Here is a 22747-nt window from a genome sequence, read left to right as displayed (position 1 = left end):
GTCATAAAATATAGAAAAAAATGAGGGGTTCCGGAAAACATATGTTACGTATATGACATTTTAATTTATTATGTGAAATAAGTTTACTTATAAACAAGATGTTATCAATCAATAAAAATAATTATTTATTTTACATATTAAATCTTAATAAAAATTTATTTTTGGGTATTAATGAAATGACGAATCGACGATACAATGTTCACTTCATTAAATAAAATGTTTTTTTTATTTATTATTTTATTACTCATTGAGTTTTATCAATTTATGTAACATAAATATATATATGTTATCAATGTATATCATCAAAAAGTGTATTTGTGCAAAATATGTTTTGTATATAGTAAGACTACACAAATTACCCATACGACATGAAATATGAGGCATTATTTATCAATTACTTTATGTACATGTATGTATACTAGGGTTTCTTTTCCAACATTTCGGCATTTTAGATCTACAAAAGTTAAGTATTTTCCTGGTATTATTTCATATTATAAGCTTCAATTAAACGTGGAATAGATATTAAATGAAGAAACTCTCTGCTGAAAGTTTTTACGATTGATGCATTGCAAACGATGCGGTATATGCATCACAACTGGCCCCAATTACTGCAATCTAAGTTCGTTTTGACATAGAGCAATGTTGAATTGACGTATAATCATAGAATTCTGCTTTATTTTAACAATTCATATTATGAAAGGATTATGGTCCACTGGATTATAAATATATAATTTTTTTTTTTTTGGGGGGTAAAAATCCTTACCTACTCACAAAAATTTGGGGGGCGCTACATCCCTTCAAGCCCACCCCTTGTGCACCACGGTCCTTGAAAGTTCGATAAAATTGAATACTTTAGCATTGTAAAAACAGTTATTACAATAAAATTTTAAAAATAATAAAATCCTTCCAAACTGTAGGAGAAGGGGAAAAAATCATAACCTATTCTAAAGGACAGGCTATGCAATTCTCAGGATCCTGCTCAATGTCAATTTCCCCGGAAAATGAGGAAACCTATTATGTACATATGTACTTTATGAGTTTCTCATTATAGAAACGAGAATGTACAAATATATATATATATATAACTTCATATGTTTTAATACGCACTGTAGACAGCTCAAAAACTAGACATGCATATAAAAAACTCTTTGCATTTTAAGAACCTTTGTTTTCCCCAAAGACAATGATAGATGATTAGACATTGGGCAAAGGAGTAAATGGGAGCTTTTGACCATCGAAACGTCATTTGAAAAAACCACTTTAATGTGTATGGTATAAATAGGTTTTTTTTTCAGTCAGTGATGAGAATGAATGACAAAGGACGTTTTGATATTACCTGCAAGCAATTACACTAAATACAATTTGATCAATTTTATTCAGTTATTAGTCTTGAGTGTTGGTTTAAAGATACTAGAATGGTCCGACACTATTATGATTTTAAGTGGTGGAAACTTATTCGGTTTAAATAGGTCTCAAATAACAATTTGGTCTAGATCAGTTTCATTTAACATTTTAAATTGAATATTTAAAAAAATATATCAAAAGATTTCATTTTTGTAAATATCTTTGGATTTTGGAATTTTTTTTTTTCAAAAATTTTAATTTTTGATTAAAAAGAAAAATAATCCAAAAACCTTACTTATAATTTTACGGAAGCCCTTGTATTTGTACAACTAGTAAGTCATCTATAGAAACAATCGGTCCACGATTTGAAAACGATTAAACTTTGGTCTGCAGTCTGAAATATCAGACATAGACCGAAAAATCGATCCAAATCTATGTATAAAAAATAAATTCAAGACCAAACTGAAAAAAATCAGTCTTTGCCCGATTCTCAACACTAGTACGAGTAGATGTAACTATGATAAAAGCTCTACATACCCTCACACAAATATTCATCAAGTATGGTGCTTTTAAATATGTTTTTTAAAAATCTAATAAATGGTACTTTTTTATTTATTAAATGCAATCCTTTAACGAAAATAGCTTAATATTTATTTTAACTACATACTACAAGTTGAATATGGGTGTACATTTAATGTAAAAATAAAATTTGCGATACAATGAAATTGGATATTTGCTCTGTTTCTTTTAAAATATATTTATTTTTCTTTTATGAATGCACTTTTAAATGGTTAATATTCCTCATTATATCATGTTATTATTCACTATATATATACCTACATACAATATATTTAAAAATACAAGAGATAATGCCAGCCCATTTATTTATACGAGTGTCATTTAGCTAGACCGATATTGGTTATATAAGAGAAGAAAAAAACCATTTGATCTGTCAATTTTTTTTAAAAATTAATTCTTAAAATCCTTTTAAAAATAATCAAAATAACAAAGTTATATTGTCGCACAAGGTCACAATATATCAAAAGCATAATTCAGATACATTTTTAGCACGATTTAACTGTAAAAATATAAATTTTGTAGGTGATATGCGATTGTGGATTAGACATAGATCAATCACTACACTCCAGAGTCCAATCGCCTGTCAGCTTAGTGGACTGCGTGAGAGTCACTGAATTTCAAGCGTCGAAAGATGCTACAGTTCAAGGTTACTGAATCAGTATTCTGGGATGCACAATGTATAATATTTACAACTACATCGAAAATGGCAAGACCATCAAGAGCTAATACTACAAAACATTTTTGGAGTGTTTGAAGGGGGGGAATCCCGTGTTTGAATCTCTGAAAACGATGGTAAAATTGCATGGACTATGCTAAAAATTGCTTCAGATCACCAAATCTAGCCTCCAATGAATTTTTACTGTTTGTAGACCTCAAAAGAATAAACCTAACAAAAACATTCAAAGGTAATGCAGAGGTAATTGCCGAAACTAAAGATAAATCAAAATATAAAAATTGCAGGGGAAAATCGTATGATAGCTATAATCGTTTGAAAGTAGGTAGCTACATTGAATAAATAAATCGAATCTCACCAAATCAATATATTTTAGTATATTAGCCCACAAACTTTTCAGCGACCTGCATTTCTGGAATATCAATCTCTAAAATATGTATATTCTGCGTGAACAGTATGTAGAAAAAATAATATTATTATTATAAATGGAAGATAGTTATCAAGTAATTTAGCCTCATTCTTTCTTTCTGTCCCTAATTAAAAATAAATGATTTGGTGCATCAACATAAAATAATAAAAAAAAACAAGAAATAGAGAAAAATCCACATATATTTAATAATTTTATACATAAGATACCATTGGAAACTTGAAACTTACACACTTGGAAAGAAAAAGAAAATAGCCTGTCATTCTTTAATTATACACTTAACAAAAATCTGTATAAGTCTTTTTATGATACATAGCCAATGTCAAATTGATTTATTCTATTCAACCGTCATTGACCTCACAGATGGTTTCAATCATCTTGTAAAATAGTTGCAAGTATTGCAAATGAAGTTGGGGTACATGACTGCCCACTCCTCCGTCGACGGAGGCCTTTATGGCGTCAATGTTGGGATGACAGATGCTTCAAGCCCTCCTCTCGATGTGCAGCCAGAAAGAAAATTCGAGGGGATTGACATCAGGATTGTATGGTGGCCACATTTCCTTGTCCCAGAAAGCAATGTTGTTACCTAAGAAGGTGTGAGTAATTTTCGTGGTATAGATGGGGGCTCCATCTTCCTGAAAGACGAGATTGCCGTCGGGTAAATTTATCTTTGCCCAGGGGAGCAGATTGGCCTGAAAAAGTCGATGTACATGGCTGCTGTGAGCCTGTAACCCTCTGGGAACATATTTACCCACGAATTTTAGTTATAGTTTAAAACTTATATTTGATTAGAGACGTAAATTGCCCCAGATATGGCCTTTCCATTAAAATCTATCAATTTTCATATTTTTTGTTGTGACAATCAATTTAGGTTACTTTAAATGTAATTTTAGGCGAATCCAAAAGATTTATAAGAAAAATTTGTTGATAAAAAGTGAGGATAATTCGGCCAATAATAAAAATGTAATTTATACTAAATTTTGAGAAAAAACATGATAATTTTTTATTTTGTGTTGAGACTCTACATATATTAACTTTCGTAATTTATAAGTATTGAGTATATGATATTGTTAATGTAGAAAGAAGTTTGGATACCTGTAATTATTTACAAAGGGTTCGCATATAGGGTGAAACTCAACACCAATTATAAGTTTTGTTAGTATTTTTATATTTGGCATAATATATAGGGTGTGATCGCTTTTGAGGCCGTACTGGCCTGACTTTGGTATTAACTGATTTAATATACAACGGGATTTCGCTGAATAGTTTTGTTTGAGCCGTAACTATAAATGGGCTTGTACAGGAGCGATGGTAACAGATTTTTATGAAAGAAAAAACAATCCAAGAGTGTGCAGAGTTCATCAACACTCCCAATATTGCAGAGATTATTTATATCCCCTACAGCACCGTCAAGAACTACGAACGAGTATGGACGAACTAAACCGAGGTGGGCAGTGACCTTGATGTGTTTGATGTGAAGAGGGCGAAGGGAAAGCGGTGTAGTGACGTGCATAGCAACAATATCGTCGATTAAATCCAGGATTCCTGTCCCCCTTAACTCCCCCAGATTTTTTCAATATAAGACATGGCTGAGAGGACACTAACATGTCCCTCTATAGCAAGTAGAAGTATTGCATCGCCACTGTCATCGACGTGTTCAATAAGATCCCAAGGGAGGACGTCGTGAACGCCTGCATCCGTGTCCTGTTCCACCTGGAGAAGATTGTGGCTCCTGACAGGAATTTTTACCTGTTAAATACGTAGATATAAATAGATATCTTCCAATAAATTCAACTGTATATCATTTTTGTTTTGACCGGAGATATGTAAAGTTTTGTAAAATGTTAAAAAACCAATGTCAATAGCGATCGCACCCTGTACTTAAAGTTATGAGGAATTTGTCAGCTGTTTCCCCCTTCCCCTCTTATTCGTGTCTTAAAACTTAATGAAAACAAATGACAACGGAGAGAGTGACACAATTAGCCAACGACCAAGTAGTTTATGTTTATGACTTTTGTTGTTTTTTGAAGGAAAGGTTGAAAGATCATTGCAATTTTTTTTGTATATACATATAATATACTTGTAAAAAAGGGGAAAAGAAGAAAAATTACTTTTGATGAAAGGAATAAAGAAGATAACAGATCCGGAATAAATAGTGTGACTTTCTTAACATATGGTGTTCATATCATTATTTCCCTACTTGATAAATATACCGACCACAATTCCTTCCATCCAACCATCACAGTTTTCAGGTACCTCCATACAAATATCGTATATATTTTTTGGCAAATGTTAATGGATTATGTGTCTAAGAAAATTCTTAAATATAACCTTAAATTTCACTCCGATTATAATATAATTGTATAATATGATTATCAATGAATAATTTGATTACGAAGAACTATTATATTTTCATAAATAACATTATGATATTAATAAAAGGAATCCAAAATTTAATACATAATTCTTTGTTTTTTCGTCACTGATAGGAAGTACCTCTTAAAGTTTAAAACTCACTTTAATATCTCTTTGACAGTTGTTGGCATCACAATTTTTTTATGTGTCTATGGATACATCGAGAATTAAAATGATATAAGTATATTAGACTGTTTCTTTTCTTTCAAAATGTCAGGGGGACATTATTTAAAAATGTTCCTCTTGATAAAAATGAACTAATGTAAAGTTTGAGACTTATTGATTAATCTTTGTATAACATAAGATCCAAACTTTTTTTCCAAAAGTTTTTCAAAGTAAAAATGCATTTTTCCTCAAATTGTGTATTTATAAAAAATTGGTAAAGGGCTTATTCTAGTCGTAACACCGGTAGTACATATTAAAGTTCTTGACGACATAAATACATTAAGTTATTAAAGGGTGATTTTTAGTAATACCAAGAATTTTATTGGGCTGTATTTTACTATTAGGAATACCATCTACATAGCCTTCCCGGAGTATTGCGTTATGATAGGTGAATGTCATAAGTAAGTATGCACTCTTTCATTTTGAAAATGTTTATAAAATAGTTAACGCTAAACAAGATACTACAATAATTATCATGTTATTATTTGTGAATTAAATATATACTTGAGGTCTTTGAAACGACTATATACTTGCATACTTATGAAGAGTCCTACAAGGTGGAGAAACATAACTTCTTTTTAATAATGCATGGCAATATATTCCTATCATGTTTTAGAATAGTAAGGAAGAACATGCATTTGATATCAAAATAAATATTTTTTTCCAAAAATGGATTTCCATAATATTTTGAAAATAAACTAATTGTAATATATATAGCTTTCTAGTTTTTATAGGTGTGATTTATGAAAATCAGTTCATTGCTTCAATTTATAATATTAAAAAAAAAACCATTTCTTCAATTCATTTTCATAGATTGAAAATGGATTTTTTTTAACGCAAAGCACTCCACCTGTAATAATGTTTGATTGCTAAAATTGATGCTATTAGATTTGATATCATTCAATGATTTTAAATCAGTACGGTTTGTTAAAATCAGGTATTGAAACTGGATTTATTGTGGAAAAATCATTATTTTTAATATTTTGACGGATCTCCCAAAAATCAAATACTAAATCAACAACTTATCCACAGTTTAAGATATGTTGCTTATTAAATTTTGCATATTTTTGTATCATAAAATTATCCCTCTAAAATATTTTCATAAAAAGTAATTTAAATGTTAAAAAATATATTTAACAAATCACCAGGTATTAAAATACCAAAGTTCGGTTTATTCAGTGTAAGGACAACGGGGGACGCCACTTATCTAATATAATTTTCAATACAATGTAAAACAAAATTTCAAATGAGTAATATGAGTATAAAACAAAAATAAAACTTTTTGAATTTATAAAACTTGTTACATTACTTTTTGAAAAAAGTAAGTTATATATTTGGTGCACCCTGTATAACAAATACTTTTTACACTCTTTGTTTCCCCGTTGTGTAATACGACTAATCCTAAATAATCAATTTGTTCTTGAATTAGTATTGTTTGCTTTTTGTAGGATAAAAGTAAGTATGAAATATTACATATGTTTTTACCAAATAGATAAGGCAATATTGCTGTTTCATTAAAGAAAAAAGATAGATAATGCGCGCATTGAGTAAGAGGTTTAAAAATATTGCTTTTGTTCCTATTTTATATTAAATTGAAGATATTAGTTTAAGAAGGGAAAAAGAATTAATTTTTTTTAAAAGTGATTGATTCTTGTAAAAATATTTATTTCATAAACTTAATCATATCTGTTTGTGGTTGGAAGATCGTTGAAGAAAAGGTAATAGCTTTTTCAAAATCGTTTTAAAATTTGTCTTTCATCATTATCAATAACCATGAAATGATATTTTATTTTATTTTTGGCCTGCATTTTTATCGTTTTTAAATTGAAAAACTTTTCACAGGGGTAATTTGTACAAAGAAGCAAAAATATATTTTGTAAATTTTTTTTTTTCCTAATTACTAATTTAACTATTTAGCTAGCTTGCTGATACAATTTCATACAAATAATTGCTGACACTTACCAACTGTATAGTTACACGTGTAAAACAGAATGCAGTTAGACATGGATTTTCGTTCTTCATGAGTCGTTCAAAAAATTTGTAACGGTAGGGAGTTGGGGTTAAGTACTTTACTCTGAAGCCATTAAGTAACTTTTTCACTAAATATTTCCTTTTTTTTAAAAGGTTTTTTGAATAATATTGTTCATAACAGAACTGAAGTCGAGTACATATTTTCTGAGTCAAGTTCGAGTAATCAGTATCTGTTCCGGGTCAAAAAAAAAGACACAAGTCTGGACTCGAACACTGGTTTATACATATTTCAATTTCTAGGGAAAGTATACAAAACTCAGTTATGAATTGGAGACAGTTCAAGACCATTTGATCTCATGTGGACCGAACCAGTAATTTAATAGAAAATGTCCTATTTTGTTAGTGTCGCAAGTATTAATTTTTTTAGTAGTGAAACTGTTCAAATTAGATCAGAGGCTGAGAAGGCGAGGAGGCTGACTCCAAATATCTAACAAAGGAGATATGTCAAATGCCCCACTATGAGCCAATTAGAAACTAATTGACTAATGAGCAGAGAGAGTAATTAACTTTTTTAAATTAAAATTACTAGTTCTGATTTATAAATTTATATGTAAAATTTTTTGTTATTTGCTTATAAAATTCCTTTAAACATAATAAGGAATCAGAATCGGGTGACAATTTGGTATCGGTATATTGCTAGTTAAAACGGATATTATAGGTCAATGGGAACTCAACATTTTCCCAAAAAGTTATATGTGAACAACTCTCACATATATTACATACATAACAAATGAAATTTTTGGTCGTATCGTAGCATTTTCTAACGTGCAAGATTTGTTATTGTTGGCAACCTAAACAGTGTTTTTTTTAAAGCTTTTATTATTATTCTTGGAGAGAGAAGATCATTGTATAAAGTTTAACCACGAGAGTGTGTACTCATGAATGGCAATGAATAATACTCAGGATTTGTTGGGGATTCATAAGTTTAAGTCCATTTTGGACTCAGAGTAGAATTCCGGATCGAAAACGGAGTAATTCATGTTTATTTAATAAATCGGAAATTTAATTACTGATTGTCTTCAAACTCGGTGAAAGACAGGCTTTGTGACACAAAATTCCTTATATAAATTTTCTACTCAATTAAAAAAAACAAAAAACGAGAAGAAGTAAAATGGAGAAAGAGTTAAATTTGGAAGCTTCTCTCACGTGGTATGTCGCCATGCCAACAAAGGAGCTCAGGTGCAGTTTCACTAAGATATGTCTTTAAAACAAAAATCTAGACCGAACCATGGTCTTGGGCGTTTTGTCCAGCATAGGTGAAGTTTGCCCTCCCATTTTCGTGGAGAGGACGGAGCAGCTCAATGCAGATGCTTACATAACACTTCTGGATAAGAAAGTTTGGGGACAACCTTGTGTTCACTCAAGAAGGAGCTCCATTCCATTGCCCCGCTGAGACCCAGACCTTTCTAAGACACACCTTTTTGGTACTTTTAGTACCTCAACATGTAGCCACCGTCCTCCCCAGATTCGAACTTCTTGAACAACTCTATATAGGCGTGCGTGGAGGAGAGGATGTGTGCTACTCCTCATAGGATTGTCCAGTTTCTTGAGGATTCCATCAAGAAGGAGGGGACAAAGCTCAAGTCTGACTAAATATTCAAGGCCTACAGGGGCTTAGGTCTCATATACTGAATAAATGTTTCAGATGTTTTGAAAGGACATTTTTTTAACAAAATCCTATTGTTAAATTGGAGTGGAACTTGTTTTTATTTTCTTCATGTCCCAGTTACATGTAGCTAAATTAATAAAATTTAATGACAGCTAGGCTGCTCTCTTTTCAAATATATCTGGGTTACCATCTTAATTTTCGGGTGTTTTTTGACATATTGAAAATGCTTACGATTAACAAAATACACTTTATCAAAATGGAAAACTACAAATTGTAAATGTTATTAAAACGTGTTTTTGTTTATTAAAATATATTTTTGTTTTCTACAAAAAATATATGAAATTGATTTTACATTTATAAGTATATTTTAATGTATGCTTGGCTTGTTATATCATTTGATATTTCATTTTGATGACACAGTTATTTTAAAACACATGTGTCATATTTTATTCATGAAGCAAAGACTAATAGCTGTATGCATAAAATTTAGATTTGCCTTTTAGGTGTTTCTTGTGAATAAAGATAATCGTGACAAAATATGTCATTCAATGATTTTATTGCATACTTTTTAAAAGCACATGTATTTGCATAAAAGTACTTTAATATAATTTGTTTAAAAAAAAACCCTTGTTGATGCACAAGGTAAAGTATAATATAATGGACCTTAAATAGATGTCATCAGGACTTTGGATCCTAAATGGATATAAACACAGAATAAGCTAACTATCCAACTTACAAATTAGTCAACAGATGTTACTTTTAGAAGCTTCACTGTGTACTTTATTGTTATTGGAAGCTGACAGAGTCTGTATACGAGAATGCGGATTTACTCAAACTTAATGAAAATAATTTGAAGTGTATAAGTTGAATCAAAAATCTATTAATGAGAATGAGTTCTTTCAATCCCTTTTATCTCTAAAATAAGGGGTGGATCAAGGTTAATAAAGATACAAGGTTAGGCCATCATGCAATTGGGCTTTCTAGAAGTTTCAATTTGATGTATTGCCCAACTGCTGGACAAGACAGGCTGATTTGGACAAGACAGGCTGATTTGGACAAAACACGCAACTAATCACAGTGTATGACGTCACTATTGCTAGAATTTTCAATTTAATGTATCGTACCAACTTTTCGGGAAGAAAAAGAGATTGTGATAAAACACGCAAACCCTCATCTACTATGACGTCAATATTAAAAGCGTGGTTGAAGTCAAACATCAGTCGTTCACGCATTATGGTGTAACCTTGTATTTATATTAACTTTGTAGTGAATCATATTTTTATACATTTTAAGTAGCTCAAGGCTATTTCATTAAGACTATTAATTTATAGTATAGCAATTCTTTCTAAAGGATACTTTATTAATTCTACGCTGAATATTTTCCTTTCGTATCGAGCCTTTCAATTGATTCAACTTGAATGTATTTTCACATTTAAGGTGAAACAAAGTTATAAAAATGAATGAATAACCAGAATTTAGTTTTTCATTCTGATTTTAACCATAGTTTTTTGTTTTTTTGATTTCCTTCAATTTAACTGTTAGCTATTTGTATTGTTCTGTGTATTTTTAAAAATGAAATATAAATATAAGTAGAGTATTTTTCAAAATTTCTAATTGACATATCTTAAGATTGAACCACTTTAATTTTTCCTTTAAGAGTCATTTTTGATCAATTCTTTTGTTCATTTTACAACAAATAATGTATTTTTTAAGATGTATTGTATTTTTGTTTTTATTGACCTTTTTGGATCCCTTATCCTCCTCTCTGTCGATATTTAGTTTTAAGACGTTTATTATTTAGAAAGAAAATACTTCCATCTACTTAAAAAAAACTTTTTCTATAAATTGGAGATTTTATATTTTACAAAAGGGCCACATATATATATGAGATCACACAACCTTGTTGCAACAGCCCTGTATGTACTTATTTACAAAATATGAAGATTTAAAAAAAATATTATATAATTTTCATATTTAAAAAAATTTTTTTGCAAAAAGGAATATAAAAATTCAGCATGGGAGTAATTAGTATTAATTAAATTTCTATTATTACTCAAATGGACAGTAACAATTACAGACGGAGTTCTTATGAAAAACCGAGTTGATGCATTAAAAAAGAGAATCCCCATGTAATAGTATGGTTTATTTCTCATAAATAGATCTATAGTCAAAACACAAACTCGACTTGACCCAAAATCTAAAAAAAAAACAATTCAAGTTTGAATGGTTTAAATATTCATTATAACTTTTAGATTTACAGTTAAGGTTCTTATAAATGTTTTATAATCTCCTCTATTTTTGAATTTGAGGAAATACATCAATTATAAATAATTGTTCCATCACTAATAACTACCCAATACATCTTCAGTGTTACTTGTCCTTTTTTATATGCACGCTCATACGTAGTTACTCAATACATATCCAGATGATTTCCCTATGTTATCATCTCAAGAATGAAATAATAATAGCTTTAGAAAAAAATAATAATATGATGGTATGAATGATGAGCCAAAGAGTACTTTAGTCTCTATAGCGATATCACAGCTACAAACGCTCAATGCTACATACAACACGCCTATGAAATTTTATTGATATAACTACATTGTTATATATTAGTTCAAAAATATGTATATAATATACAGCAGGGAATAATACATAAAGTGCCCCCCTGTATACACGCTCAATGTGATATTTCATTAATAAAACAATATTGTTATTTCTGATATAAAAAAAAATTTACCGAAAGTTGATATACTTTCAAAGATTCAAACATCCATACATTATTTTTTATTCGCTAGCTGATAAGCTGAACCAATTAATGTTACCTATTACATACTTTTTCATGAGAATGAGTAATATTTTTTGGAAAAGAATAGATGTTTCACTTAATTCAGTCTGGTTGTATCAACTCACTGAATACTCAAATTTTATTTCATAGACACATAATAGAATGCCCTAATTCCCTTAGTGAAAGATCTTTTTAGATTGAAGGAAGCAGGAGTTGATGTTATTTTAAAAATCCAAGAGAGAAGTTTTGTTTGACTAATTAAGAAGATTTTCATTTATCACATTTTTCTGTAGTAGTATACCTTGAACAGGCGTTTACAACACAGAAATATTCCACGGAACATCTTTTGATAAAAAACCATTATGTATACTCAAACATTTATGTACTTCTTAGTATTTTTTAAAGCATCTTCAAAAAAATTATGGATACAATGATCATAAATATTTTTCAAAGATTTATTTTTACCCTTTTTATTACATAAGAAAATTGTATAAGTTTATCAATGCATATAAAAGATTTGATAGTTTTCTTAACACAAACTTAAATACACACTCATGCAAATAAAAATATTATTTTGCCTACGCCACAAAACAATTCATAAAGTTTTTATATCTTGTTTAAATCTCATTAACAGCGTTTATGATGAACATAGCAGCAAGATTTAAAGATATTGCAACAGTAATGAAGGTTATTGTAGAATGAGTATTGATGCAACATTCGAAAGAGCTACAATACTTGAGCTGATTTCGAGGGATTTTAAAAAGTAGGGTTTAAATACAATCTTTGTTGATATGGGGGTCATTTCATCCAAGCCTGTGATTACAGGTGTGTGTGTGGGAGTGATGATTGGGCACCCCTTGACTAAAAGATTGTCATCTAATCTGTGTGGGAAACAATATTTTTGTAATTATGTCCTTTGTTGTTGTGAGTGCCGTGTCGGTCCTTATTTATTTGGCACAAACAAATTCAGTCTTAGGACTGGTCCTATCGGTTATTAGGACCGTCATCCATTGGGACTGGTCTTTAACTATCGGTCTTTAGAACTTGTCATAAAAATATCGATTGTTTATTAAGCCAAATAAGATATATTAAATATGTATTAAGATTAGTCCACGTATTTTACAACAAATATATATATTTTTTTATAATACGAGCATGTATTATTTTTACTTAGTATATAATTTATCCCAGGGATTTTCAACCTTTTTAAAGTGATGTACCACTTGTAAAATATTAATTTAACCCAGGTACCCCTTTACCAGCACAAATCATTTTTGCCTTCAGTGACAGGGATGTCTGCAGGATTATATTTAGGAGCGGGGTAGGCTAGCTTTGGATTTTTTTTTGGAAATAAATTTAAAAAAATTATAAAATACAAATTTTTTGGGAGAAAAAAATTAATATTAAGTTTTCCAATTAAAAAAAATTAATTAATTTGGAGGGGTCTACAATCTGCATCCCTTTCAGCCCACCCCAGCGGACATCCCTGAGTTATGTAACGCTTTTAAAATCTCAATTACCCCAATGCCCAAGGGTACGCAGACCCCTCTTGAGAACTACTGAGTTAGCTTATTATATAACGCAATATTAAAAAAAAGAAAGAACACTCTCGTCGACGTCACCAAGAATCGATTTTACATTCTTTAAGGATCGACAACTGGAACTGTACTGTATAGACCAAACTGGAATGGACCGTAGTACTTGATCCTATATAACCCCCGACATAACACTAGTTGTTTTCACAACCTTTAAATTAATACGTCTAAATATGTTTTCCAGTAAAAATGGTCTTGAACATTTTTTTTATTTGTCTATTTGATTGAATAAAAGTTATTCAATCATTTTTTTTTTTTTTGGTTATTTTGTAAAATACAAAAAATATTATTTCACAATTGTCAACGATTTATCAGACTATTAACGAAATCCTAAGTCCAATGAGTCCGAGTAATACACGTACAGTGGACTCACACTCATATCAATATAAAAAATCCTGCATTTACATTTGCAAAAACGGGTATCCTGCAGGTAAAATTTATAAAAAGTATTCAGATCTTTATTTATTGATGAGTATCTGTTTTTAACCGGGTATTTATTTTATATACTTAAGTATTTACAGGTAATTTGAGTCTATTATTTTTTGAAAAGGCAGTTTCCAATTCATTTTAATTATTGAAATTATTAATTAATTTTTGATTCTATATTTAAATTAAAATAATTGTTGAAAACCAGGTTGCCTTACTTTTAGAACATCTCCTATAACTTCAAATTTTTTTAGCTTAACAGTATTTTTTGCTAACATGGCAAAAATTTCTAAAGATATAGAAGGTTTATTTGACCCAAATTTTATAGAAACTAGATGTTGTACAACAAATTTCAAGATATATAAATATATTTACTAAAGTAGTGGTCTATTTTGAATGTCTCATGTATTTTTGGACGGTAAAAAAGTGTGTTATTTCATTCATTAAGTTTTTTTAATAAAATTATTTTTTATCTATTAATAGTATAAATAGATTACAAAAAAAATATATTCAATGTATTTGATGATTTTTTTTTAAACTGATGATGATTTGGCATCCGTAATACCAGGAGAGTCCCAATCAGTTAAAACATAGAGGTTAGAACAATTAAGGGACCCCTTTAGTAATTATAATAATTGGTATTCACGTAAATACCCTCTTATCCGGAATTTTCACCATATCAGCTAACATATACAATTTTCAACTTAATCTTTCATGCCATTTCTTCTGAATTTTTATTTTTCTAAATAGTCCCCTTGTAACTCTACACAATTATCTCATTGAAGCTCCCATCTCTCTAACCCATCCAAATAGCACTCAGCGTTTTTCTCTGCAAAATAATGGTTCACAAGACACTTTTTGTTTTTGCCTCAATTGCTCTGTATTGGATTGACTTAGACGCGTCAAATTTTCACACAACCAGTCTTTATATCTCTGCTATTGTTTGAATGTAGTTAAACGTTACAATTTCATAAACAAAAACAAAAAAAACAACTAATAATAATAACAACTTCCCTTCCACAATGTCTGAAACTTTGGTGGTGAGTAACTACCAACTGATGCTAGGTAGATGTGACTAGCTTTTATTTACGAGTACTGCCATCTTTTTGTTGATATATTTTCAGACCACCTAGGTTTCCTATTTTGTACCATTCTAAATTTGAAAACTGGATATGGATGTTTAGTGCAGTAACATACTTAACCCCGGTGGCCGTTAGACAATATTTGACAGATATTAGTATTTACTCCAATATATTTATATCGATAAAGTCCGAATTTACTGGAATTGTCGTTATGTAGCCGCTAGAATTCTACAAAATTTTCTTTTTGCAAATCTTTTTCCCACAGTTTAAACGTGAACAACGAAAGGAAACATTACCAAAAATGAATGAAAGAACGGAAAAGGGGTGAACGGATTCAAGCCTGGTCTATTTCGAAATGACACATTGACTAGTGATACCTTACTTATAGTCATGATCTTAGTTGAGACTTAATAAATGTAGGAAACGCCATCGTTTGAAATAAATGAATGTTCCAAAAGTAAAGACTAGAGGTAAAATTCGAGCCTATAAATTAAAAACATAAAAGTCTACTAATAAATATGTGCAGCAAAATTATTTAAAACCACGGAGCTGTATAGCTATATGATGTAAAAAAAAAAATAGGTATTTTCACCTTCTTGTTCATCTTCAGTGACGCAAATCCTGTGAATTTTTTAGCTGCCCCGTTTTTTTGGAACTGAAAAATGACTTTTCTTTTCCATAACAGTTGTCAATTTTAATTCATTCCTGAGTAGTGAACTTCCTCTCCTCATAAGATTCAATTATATTCAAAAACCTGATTTAACATTCGTGTGTGTCGTAAAAGACGGAAAGTAACCTTGAGGATTTGGTGTGGAGTTTTAATTGTAAGTTCTTGCTGTACTCAGAGTAGAATTAAGGATCAACATCGGAGTAATTATACATAATGTCCTTGATTATTTCTTCCTCCCTTGTCACAGCTGATTGTAGCTGGTCTAATGAAACGTCATGAGCTTTATTCATTCTCCCCTCCAATACACTCTTCAAATTGTCAAGGTTAATATTGTCATTTTGGGTTTTTTTTTAACATACCCATTTTAAACAGGATTTTCATCACTAATTACTTTAGTTAACTAACCTTAACTTTACTCCTTCCCAATTATACGATTTCCCTAGTTCTAAAAATCTATTTGATCAAGTTTACTTTGTAGAAAGGGATTTGTAGAGTATTTTATTTATAGTGTAGAACATAAATATATATTTGTATATAAACATGTATTGTATTTGTTTATCTTTATGGGTATTTTTCTCAATCCTAGTTGTTAATTCGGCACCAAAACCATTTATTTCTAAGAACAAATAATATTAATTAAAACTTGTATGAAAACAAAAGGTTTTTTCTATTAAAACTCAAATAAAAATAATGTTCCTTCCTTCGTAATAAAACGTATAGGTACTAGGTAGGTACTCAAATTAAAATGATAAAAAAAAACTTTTTTGAGAGAGGAAATAAACAAATTTTGTTATGATTATTTTGGTTTTTTTTTCGGGAGGGGGGTAAAAGGAAGTTTTCTGGTTGAAACGATCCTTGTGATATATAGGTCAATATTTTTAGGCTCAATGTCACAAATTCAATGCTTTAGAAACAGATTCCACTTTTTAGAATATTTAGAAGGATGCTCTAAAATTGTGAAATAGTCTATTTATAAATACAGAGAAAAACACGTTGATTTTGTTTTAATATCATACGTTTTCTAAAGATGACGGTTTTTTAGTCAAATTAACAAATTTACTTAAGTTACAGGTGAAATACAGGTCGCAAACACGGGAGCGAATGAAAAATAAATTAAACAGTTATTTTAAAGAAATAAAATGGATTTTCCCTTGGATCCCTGTGGTTCTCTCGCACAACCTGTGGGCTAGGGTGTATTTTGGTATATTAGAAGGGGTACTTGATGTTGAGAGAAGATTCGTCAGAAGAGTTTAAGCTACTTGTAGGACCAGCAGTTAATCTGTACAACATTTTCACCGTTGACACCACTATAAATAAGCATAACATACGTTATATTATAATCGAACTTTTAGTGAATGTGTCATAATCAGTGAGACATCTCTTGAGGAGAAAAAAATCTAGTGGCTGGCACAAGCAAAGTCTGCCCTCCCACTTTTGTGGAGAGGAAGGAACAGCTCCATGCAGATGGTTACATCGAACTTCTGAATAAGAAAGTGTTACTTTAAGCCAGAGAAACGTTCGGGACAACTTTTTTTTTTCACTCAAGACAGAGTTCCGTGTCTTCGTGCCACTAAGACCCAAACTTCCTGAGAGACAACATTCCAGACATTTGGGGACCTTAACAAGTTGCCACCCTCATTTCCAAATGTAAATCTTTTGGACTACTCCTCACAGGAGGGTTCCGTCTCTTGAGGCTTTCATCAAGAAGGAGTGGACCAATATCGAGTCTGACTACATAGTCAAGGTTTGCAAGACATTTAGGCCTTGTATTGAGGCAATTATTGGAGCTGAGGGTTCACACATTGAATAAAAGTTGTACTGTACACTGCTTTTGAGATGATTTTGTAAAATAAATGTCATCACAAAACCATTCATTCAAGTTTTACCTTTGAAAAATTATAAATAATAAAATGTAATTTTTGGAACTAGAGTAGAACTGAGGATCGATTTCAAAATAATTCCTCCCTATGTCCTTTGTTGATACAGAGTGGGAACTGTGTTTATTTCCATCTTCTTCTAGCTGCTTTCCGTTAATCCTATACATGACAGTTCAGCTGCTCTTCTTCAAACAAAAATTTAAATCGTCAGTCTTACCAAGTCATTTTTTTTTTTTTTTTTTTTTTTTGCAAAGCGGCAGATCATATTTTATACAACTATAACAATTTCCTTGATTTCTTTATCATATGCAATGTAAAAAGTTCCAATTTGTATTACCTGGCAAAGGATTCCTGTCTATTGAGTAATTATTCAATTCTTACCCAAGAGTTCCTGATGAAAACGTGGAAATGATAAACAGGAAGAGAAGAAAACGCGTCAGTCCCATGGTGCAGTATCCCACTGCTTCTTCATTAGATCATTAGAATGCAGTCTTCTTCTTCTTTTTCGATTTATTATTACATATGAAAATTGTGCCAACTGTAAAAATAAGAAAATATAAAGTTAGTTATCATAGTACCAAAAATTATAAATAAAACCTTAACAAAGTTCAACATAAATAATGGATGACTAAAGAAAAATTTAGCATTGAAGTTTTTTTTCTATTGTTTTTTTTTTTACATAACCAGCTTTTAATCATTATGTTTCAAACATAAAGCTATCATTCGAATAGTTAATAAAATAAAATATTTGCCTATGAAGTGATGAAAAAAAATATTATTCCGCCGTTATTTTTATTATTATTTAAATATTATATAAGTTTAAAAAAATGTATATATATAAATTTGCTTGAAGATGTGTTACGTTATACAGGAATCAAGAACCTATTTTATGAATATTAAGTCTTGGAGTAAGCATAAAATATCAACTCATTATGTGTATTTTATAAAATGAATGATTGTAAAATTTGTTTAAAATGCTCATTATTTTTAAATTTATAGTGATATTGTCATGTGTACTTTCAAATAAGAAAAATCGTTTTGTGGTACTGTGACAATTTTCTTATTAAATAAGAAATGAAAAAACAGCATATTATCAATTTAAATCCGGATTTTTATTTGCAACGATTGCCCCCAGCGGCCTGAAACCTCAAACTTCTACATCACTTATTAGCACGATTTATAAAAGATTTCCTAATGGAGGTCGTCCACAACAGGTTTCACTTTTGGTCACTTTAAAGACCTTTAAGACATCAACAACTACACGTTAGCTTTTTTTTGTGACCCCAATTTGGATAATGACTTGAAGTTTTTCCATTTCGAGAATTTACAACTCACTCAAGTGAATTTCTTAACCAAACAAATCAAACTGAAGTATCAGTCATCTAAGCGCAGAATCAAATTGTAGGAAGTCTAAAAAGAGTACTTATAAACATTGCTGCCTTGAAACGTAAGGTGCACCGTTTAATGTATATCTAAAGGACTTTGAATTTTTCCATAGACAGAAGATAAAAAGTACATTCTATTGATTGCAAAATGTAATGGGATACCTCGGAATAAAATATACATAATTGTTAAGGTAATTAACACTTTTTTCCCTAAAGAAGTGTTAAATTTCAAAACTTTAGAGTTGTTGAGCTACCTCAAATTATTTTTGAAAAAAGCTCAAAGTTAGCCAATAATATTTATAGACTAAAAGTAAGGTTTTGAGATTCTAAGAACCTCATATATCGAACATTTAAAACAGAATCTCTAGCCTGATATACAATATGTGTAACATAACAATACATATCTTATTTTATTTTCAAATCTACTTCCTAGTGTAGTTTGTATTCTTATACATATTAACAAGAAATCCCTTACTCAGGTTTTTTCTTCCTTTTTGTTTATTCGTTCTCTATTTGGATGAAAAGATGCAAAGATACATTTATAAATTTTCTGTAAAGGACAATGTGTTGAATTAATATTTATAAAATTTTGAAAAACAAACACTTTTTTCTATATTAGAACATATTTTTCCTTCATCTTTGTTTTTTTTACCTAGTGATGAAAATCCTGTGTATAATGGGCATTTAAAAAAAATCGAAAATCAATATGGTAACCCTGATAATTAGAAAAATGTTTTAGAGGACAGAAAGAATAATGCTCATGACTTTTCATTAGATCAGCTGTGACAAAGGAAGAAGGAGAAAATGATATAAACAAGGATATTTGCTATAATTACTCCAATGCCGATCCCCAGTTCTACTCTGAATCTAAAACGACTTACTATCTTAACTCTGCAACAAACCTTTAGGGCTAAACTCCGTCTTATATGAGCGCACTCGAGTTTCCAATCAGGTCCTCTCCAAAATTAAATCTATTTAGGAGAGGAGGTTCACTAATCAGCAACTAAATAATAATGACTATCTAAAGAAAGGATAATTCATTCTTTAGATCAACAATTTAAAAAAAACTGGACTATCTAAAAAATTAACAGGATTTTCATCACTTCTTATACCCCATGTTGTCTACTTAAAGCAACGCATATTTAAAGTAGTGGTGGAGTATATGGCCTGGATGAGAGTGTAAAGATGTGGGAAAGGGTGGGAAGGATAGATTGGACTTACTATAATTCGTTTGAAAATTATGTCCAAAGTCTGAGGGATTGCATTACTGGCGCGTATCCAGGATATGTTAAGTTAGTAGCATCTCTTGGGAGAACTCATATCAACTTTCAGCCAGATCGGTCTATTTCTTTCTGTTTGGCTACGGTTGAATCGAAGAAATTAAGTGATTTTCAAAAAATGGTCGAAAAAGGGTTTTGTGTGATAATTAAACATTACTTTATGAAAGGCAAAACGCCTCAGACGACTTAAAAAAAGCTTCATAAACATTAAAGGGGCTCCAGAGTTTATAAGTGATTTCAAACTTTTCAGAGTGGGCATATGTACGCAAGTCACACTGAACGTTCTGGACGTCCTGTTGAGGTTACTACTCCGGAAATCATTGCTAAAATCCATGATATGGTGATGGATGACAGAAGAGTGAAGGTTCGTAAGATTGATAGTGCTGTTGGTATCTCGAATTGGAACCTTATTTCCATTAATTTTGCGACCACAACTGCTGAGTTGTGAGCAGGTGCATTGTCGTGATGGAAAATGACTTTTTTGTAGGCCTATTGTGGGTGTTTTTCTTGTAGCGTAATAGTTTTACCCTTTCCAGATAATCGATGAAGATTATTCCTTGTGTGTCCAAAAGACAGTAGCCATAATATTTTTGCCCGATTCCTTGATTCAAACAAATTCCAAAATTAAAGGAATGGACCGATGCTCCCGCTTCAATTAAAAATGAGCGGCGCTCATTTTTTCTCTCGTATAGGTGCATTTTTATTTGACAACTCTTTATGATTGCACTTTAATTCAATATATTACTCGTTCAAGTATGCCCTACGATTTTTGAAACCCATACATTATTTGGAATAGCTTATAACAATCGAATTGGTTTAATTTGTCGTTTGGTGTGCCTTGAGCATATCAGTTATGACTGATAATTAGACAAAAATTGTATACATAAAGGTTTCTCAAGTTTTTAAACTTATGCTTGTGTGAGATTTTGAGATCCTGTGTCCATTTTTTACATAAAAATATAAGAAAATCGTCTTTCAGTTGGGAAAATTCGTTAACAAAAAATAAAAATTTATCTTCCAACGCTATCTCCACAAAGTAAAGGGGCTGGTGGTGTCTATGGGGGAACCGATATCTGAGTCTTCTTTAAGTGGTCAGCATCATAAGAGGCAAAATCTTCAACCGAAAACCATAGAGAGTAAAAGATGCAGCATAGAAAAAAGATTCTATCTTATCTTGAGATATAAGAGGTAACAGAAAAAGTAAGAAAACTTAAATAAATGAGCGAAAATTTGATTGATTTTATCACTCTTCTAAAATGAAAAGTGCTCTCCCACTAACACTCACTATTTGAAACAATTAGAGCACTCCCACTCAAGAATTTTGAGCGTCGCTCGTAGTGGCGCTCAATTCAGCGCCGCTCACTAATGCATTGGTAGTATGAGATGATGAAAAAGATTGTGAAGCCTTGGTCGGATGTCAACTACATCAAAGAGGATTATTGTAGACAGCAAGACTCAATACCCAGCCATAAGATCATAACAACTCAAGTTTGGTGCAAGGAAAACCTCACTGATTTCTGTAATTCCAAATTTGAGACCCCTCTTCCCTACATCAACATACATGTGTCACTGGAGTATCGAATATGGTGTTTCGTAGGTACAATCCCCTGCGAAGTCCCCTACCGCAATGCCGATTCCCTGAGGGCCTACGTTAGGAAGGAGTGGGCTGATATATCCAATGGCTACGTCATCTAGGTCTAATTATATTTGATGCAGCAAAAACAATGAAAAGCTGACTGGATTATTTCAATATCAATAATCCTCCCAAAATAATAATTTTATTCCATTAAAATCAATTTTATCAAATATAAGTAAGAAAAGTTGACAAAAATAATTCCAAAATAGCCAATATTAAATTATACAATTATATTATCAATTTTATGTGTATAACTTTTTTGATGCACGAGAAATAAAGGCATATTGCACCTGATCCCGTATTGACAATCAATAATAATCAATAATGGAACAACATAGCTCAATCGACAGTGCGTTCTCGGAGGAAGTCAATGTATGCGTAGATTTGCGTCTCGGTTGTTCCTAGAGAAGGATATGTATTTCATATATACGAAGTAAAAGAGAATTCCTACGTGTAATATACTTATTCTTAATCAGTACAACTGGGTGTGAGCAATTTAATCACATAGGAAAAAAAACTCAATAAACAAATTATTGGGTAATTTTTTTATCCTATGTTTGGTAAAATAAAGATTAAGTTGAATTTATTGGGGTTATTTTTTAAAGTTTTGCCCGAACTTCATATTTTCTCTTTCTAACTCAAAAAATCAGAAACGGCGTAAGCAAAAACTTAATGGAACGCCGTAGCTCAAATGACTAGACGCTTGGGAGAGATTATTCTTTTGAGCTCAATGCGCTTAAATTCACGCGCGGCTGTTACTAGAGA

At 30.8% G+C, this 22747-nt stretch overlaps 1 protein-coding gene across 2 annotated transcripts in view; it reads right to left on the bottom strand.

Moving 5' to 3' along the window:
- Positions 1-22747, bottom strand: part of LOC121123201 (gamma-aminobutyric acid receptor alpha-like) — a 90607-nt gene that overhangs the window by 48117 nt on the left and 19743 nt on the right. For both annotated transcript variants that reach the window (XM_040718332.2, XM_040718333.2), the window contains exon 2: positions 18063-18219. In XM_040718332.2, coding sequence (XP_040574266.1) covers positions 18063-18127 — 65 coding nt within the window. In that variant the 5' untranslated portion in view covers positions 18128-18219. The remainder of the gene's footprint in view (positions 1-18062; positions 18220-22747) is intronic.

This window comes from Lepeophtheirus salmonis, chromosome 8, assembly GCF_016086655.4.
Source record: "Lepeophtheirus salmonis chromosome 8, UVic_Lsal_1.4, whole genome shotgun sequence".
Lineage (NCBI taxonomy): Eukaryota > Metazoa > Arthropoda > Copepoda > Siphonostomatoida > Caligidae > Lepeophtheirus > Lepeophtheirus salmonis.
Note: the sequence above shows the minus strand (reverse complement) of the source record. Positions and strands in the feature narration are given on the sequence as shown.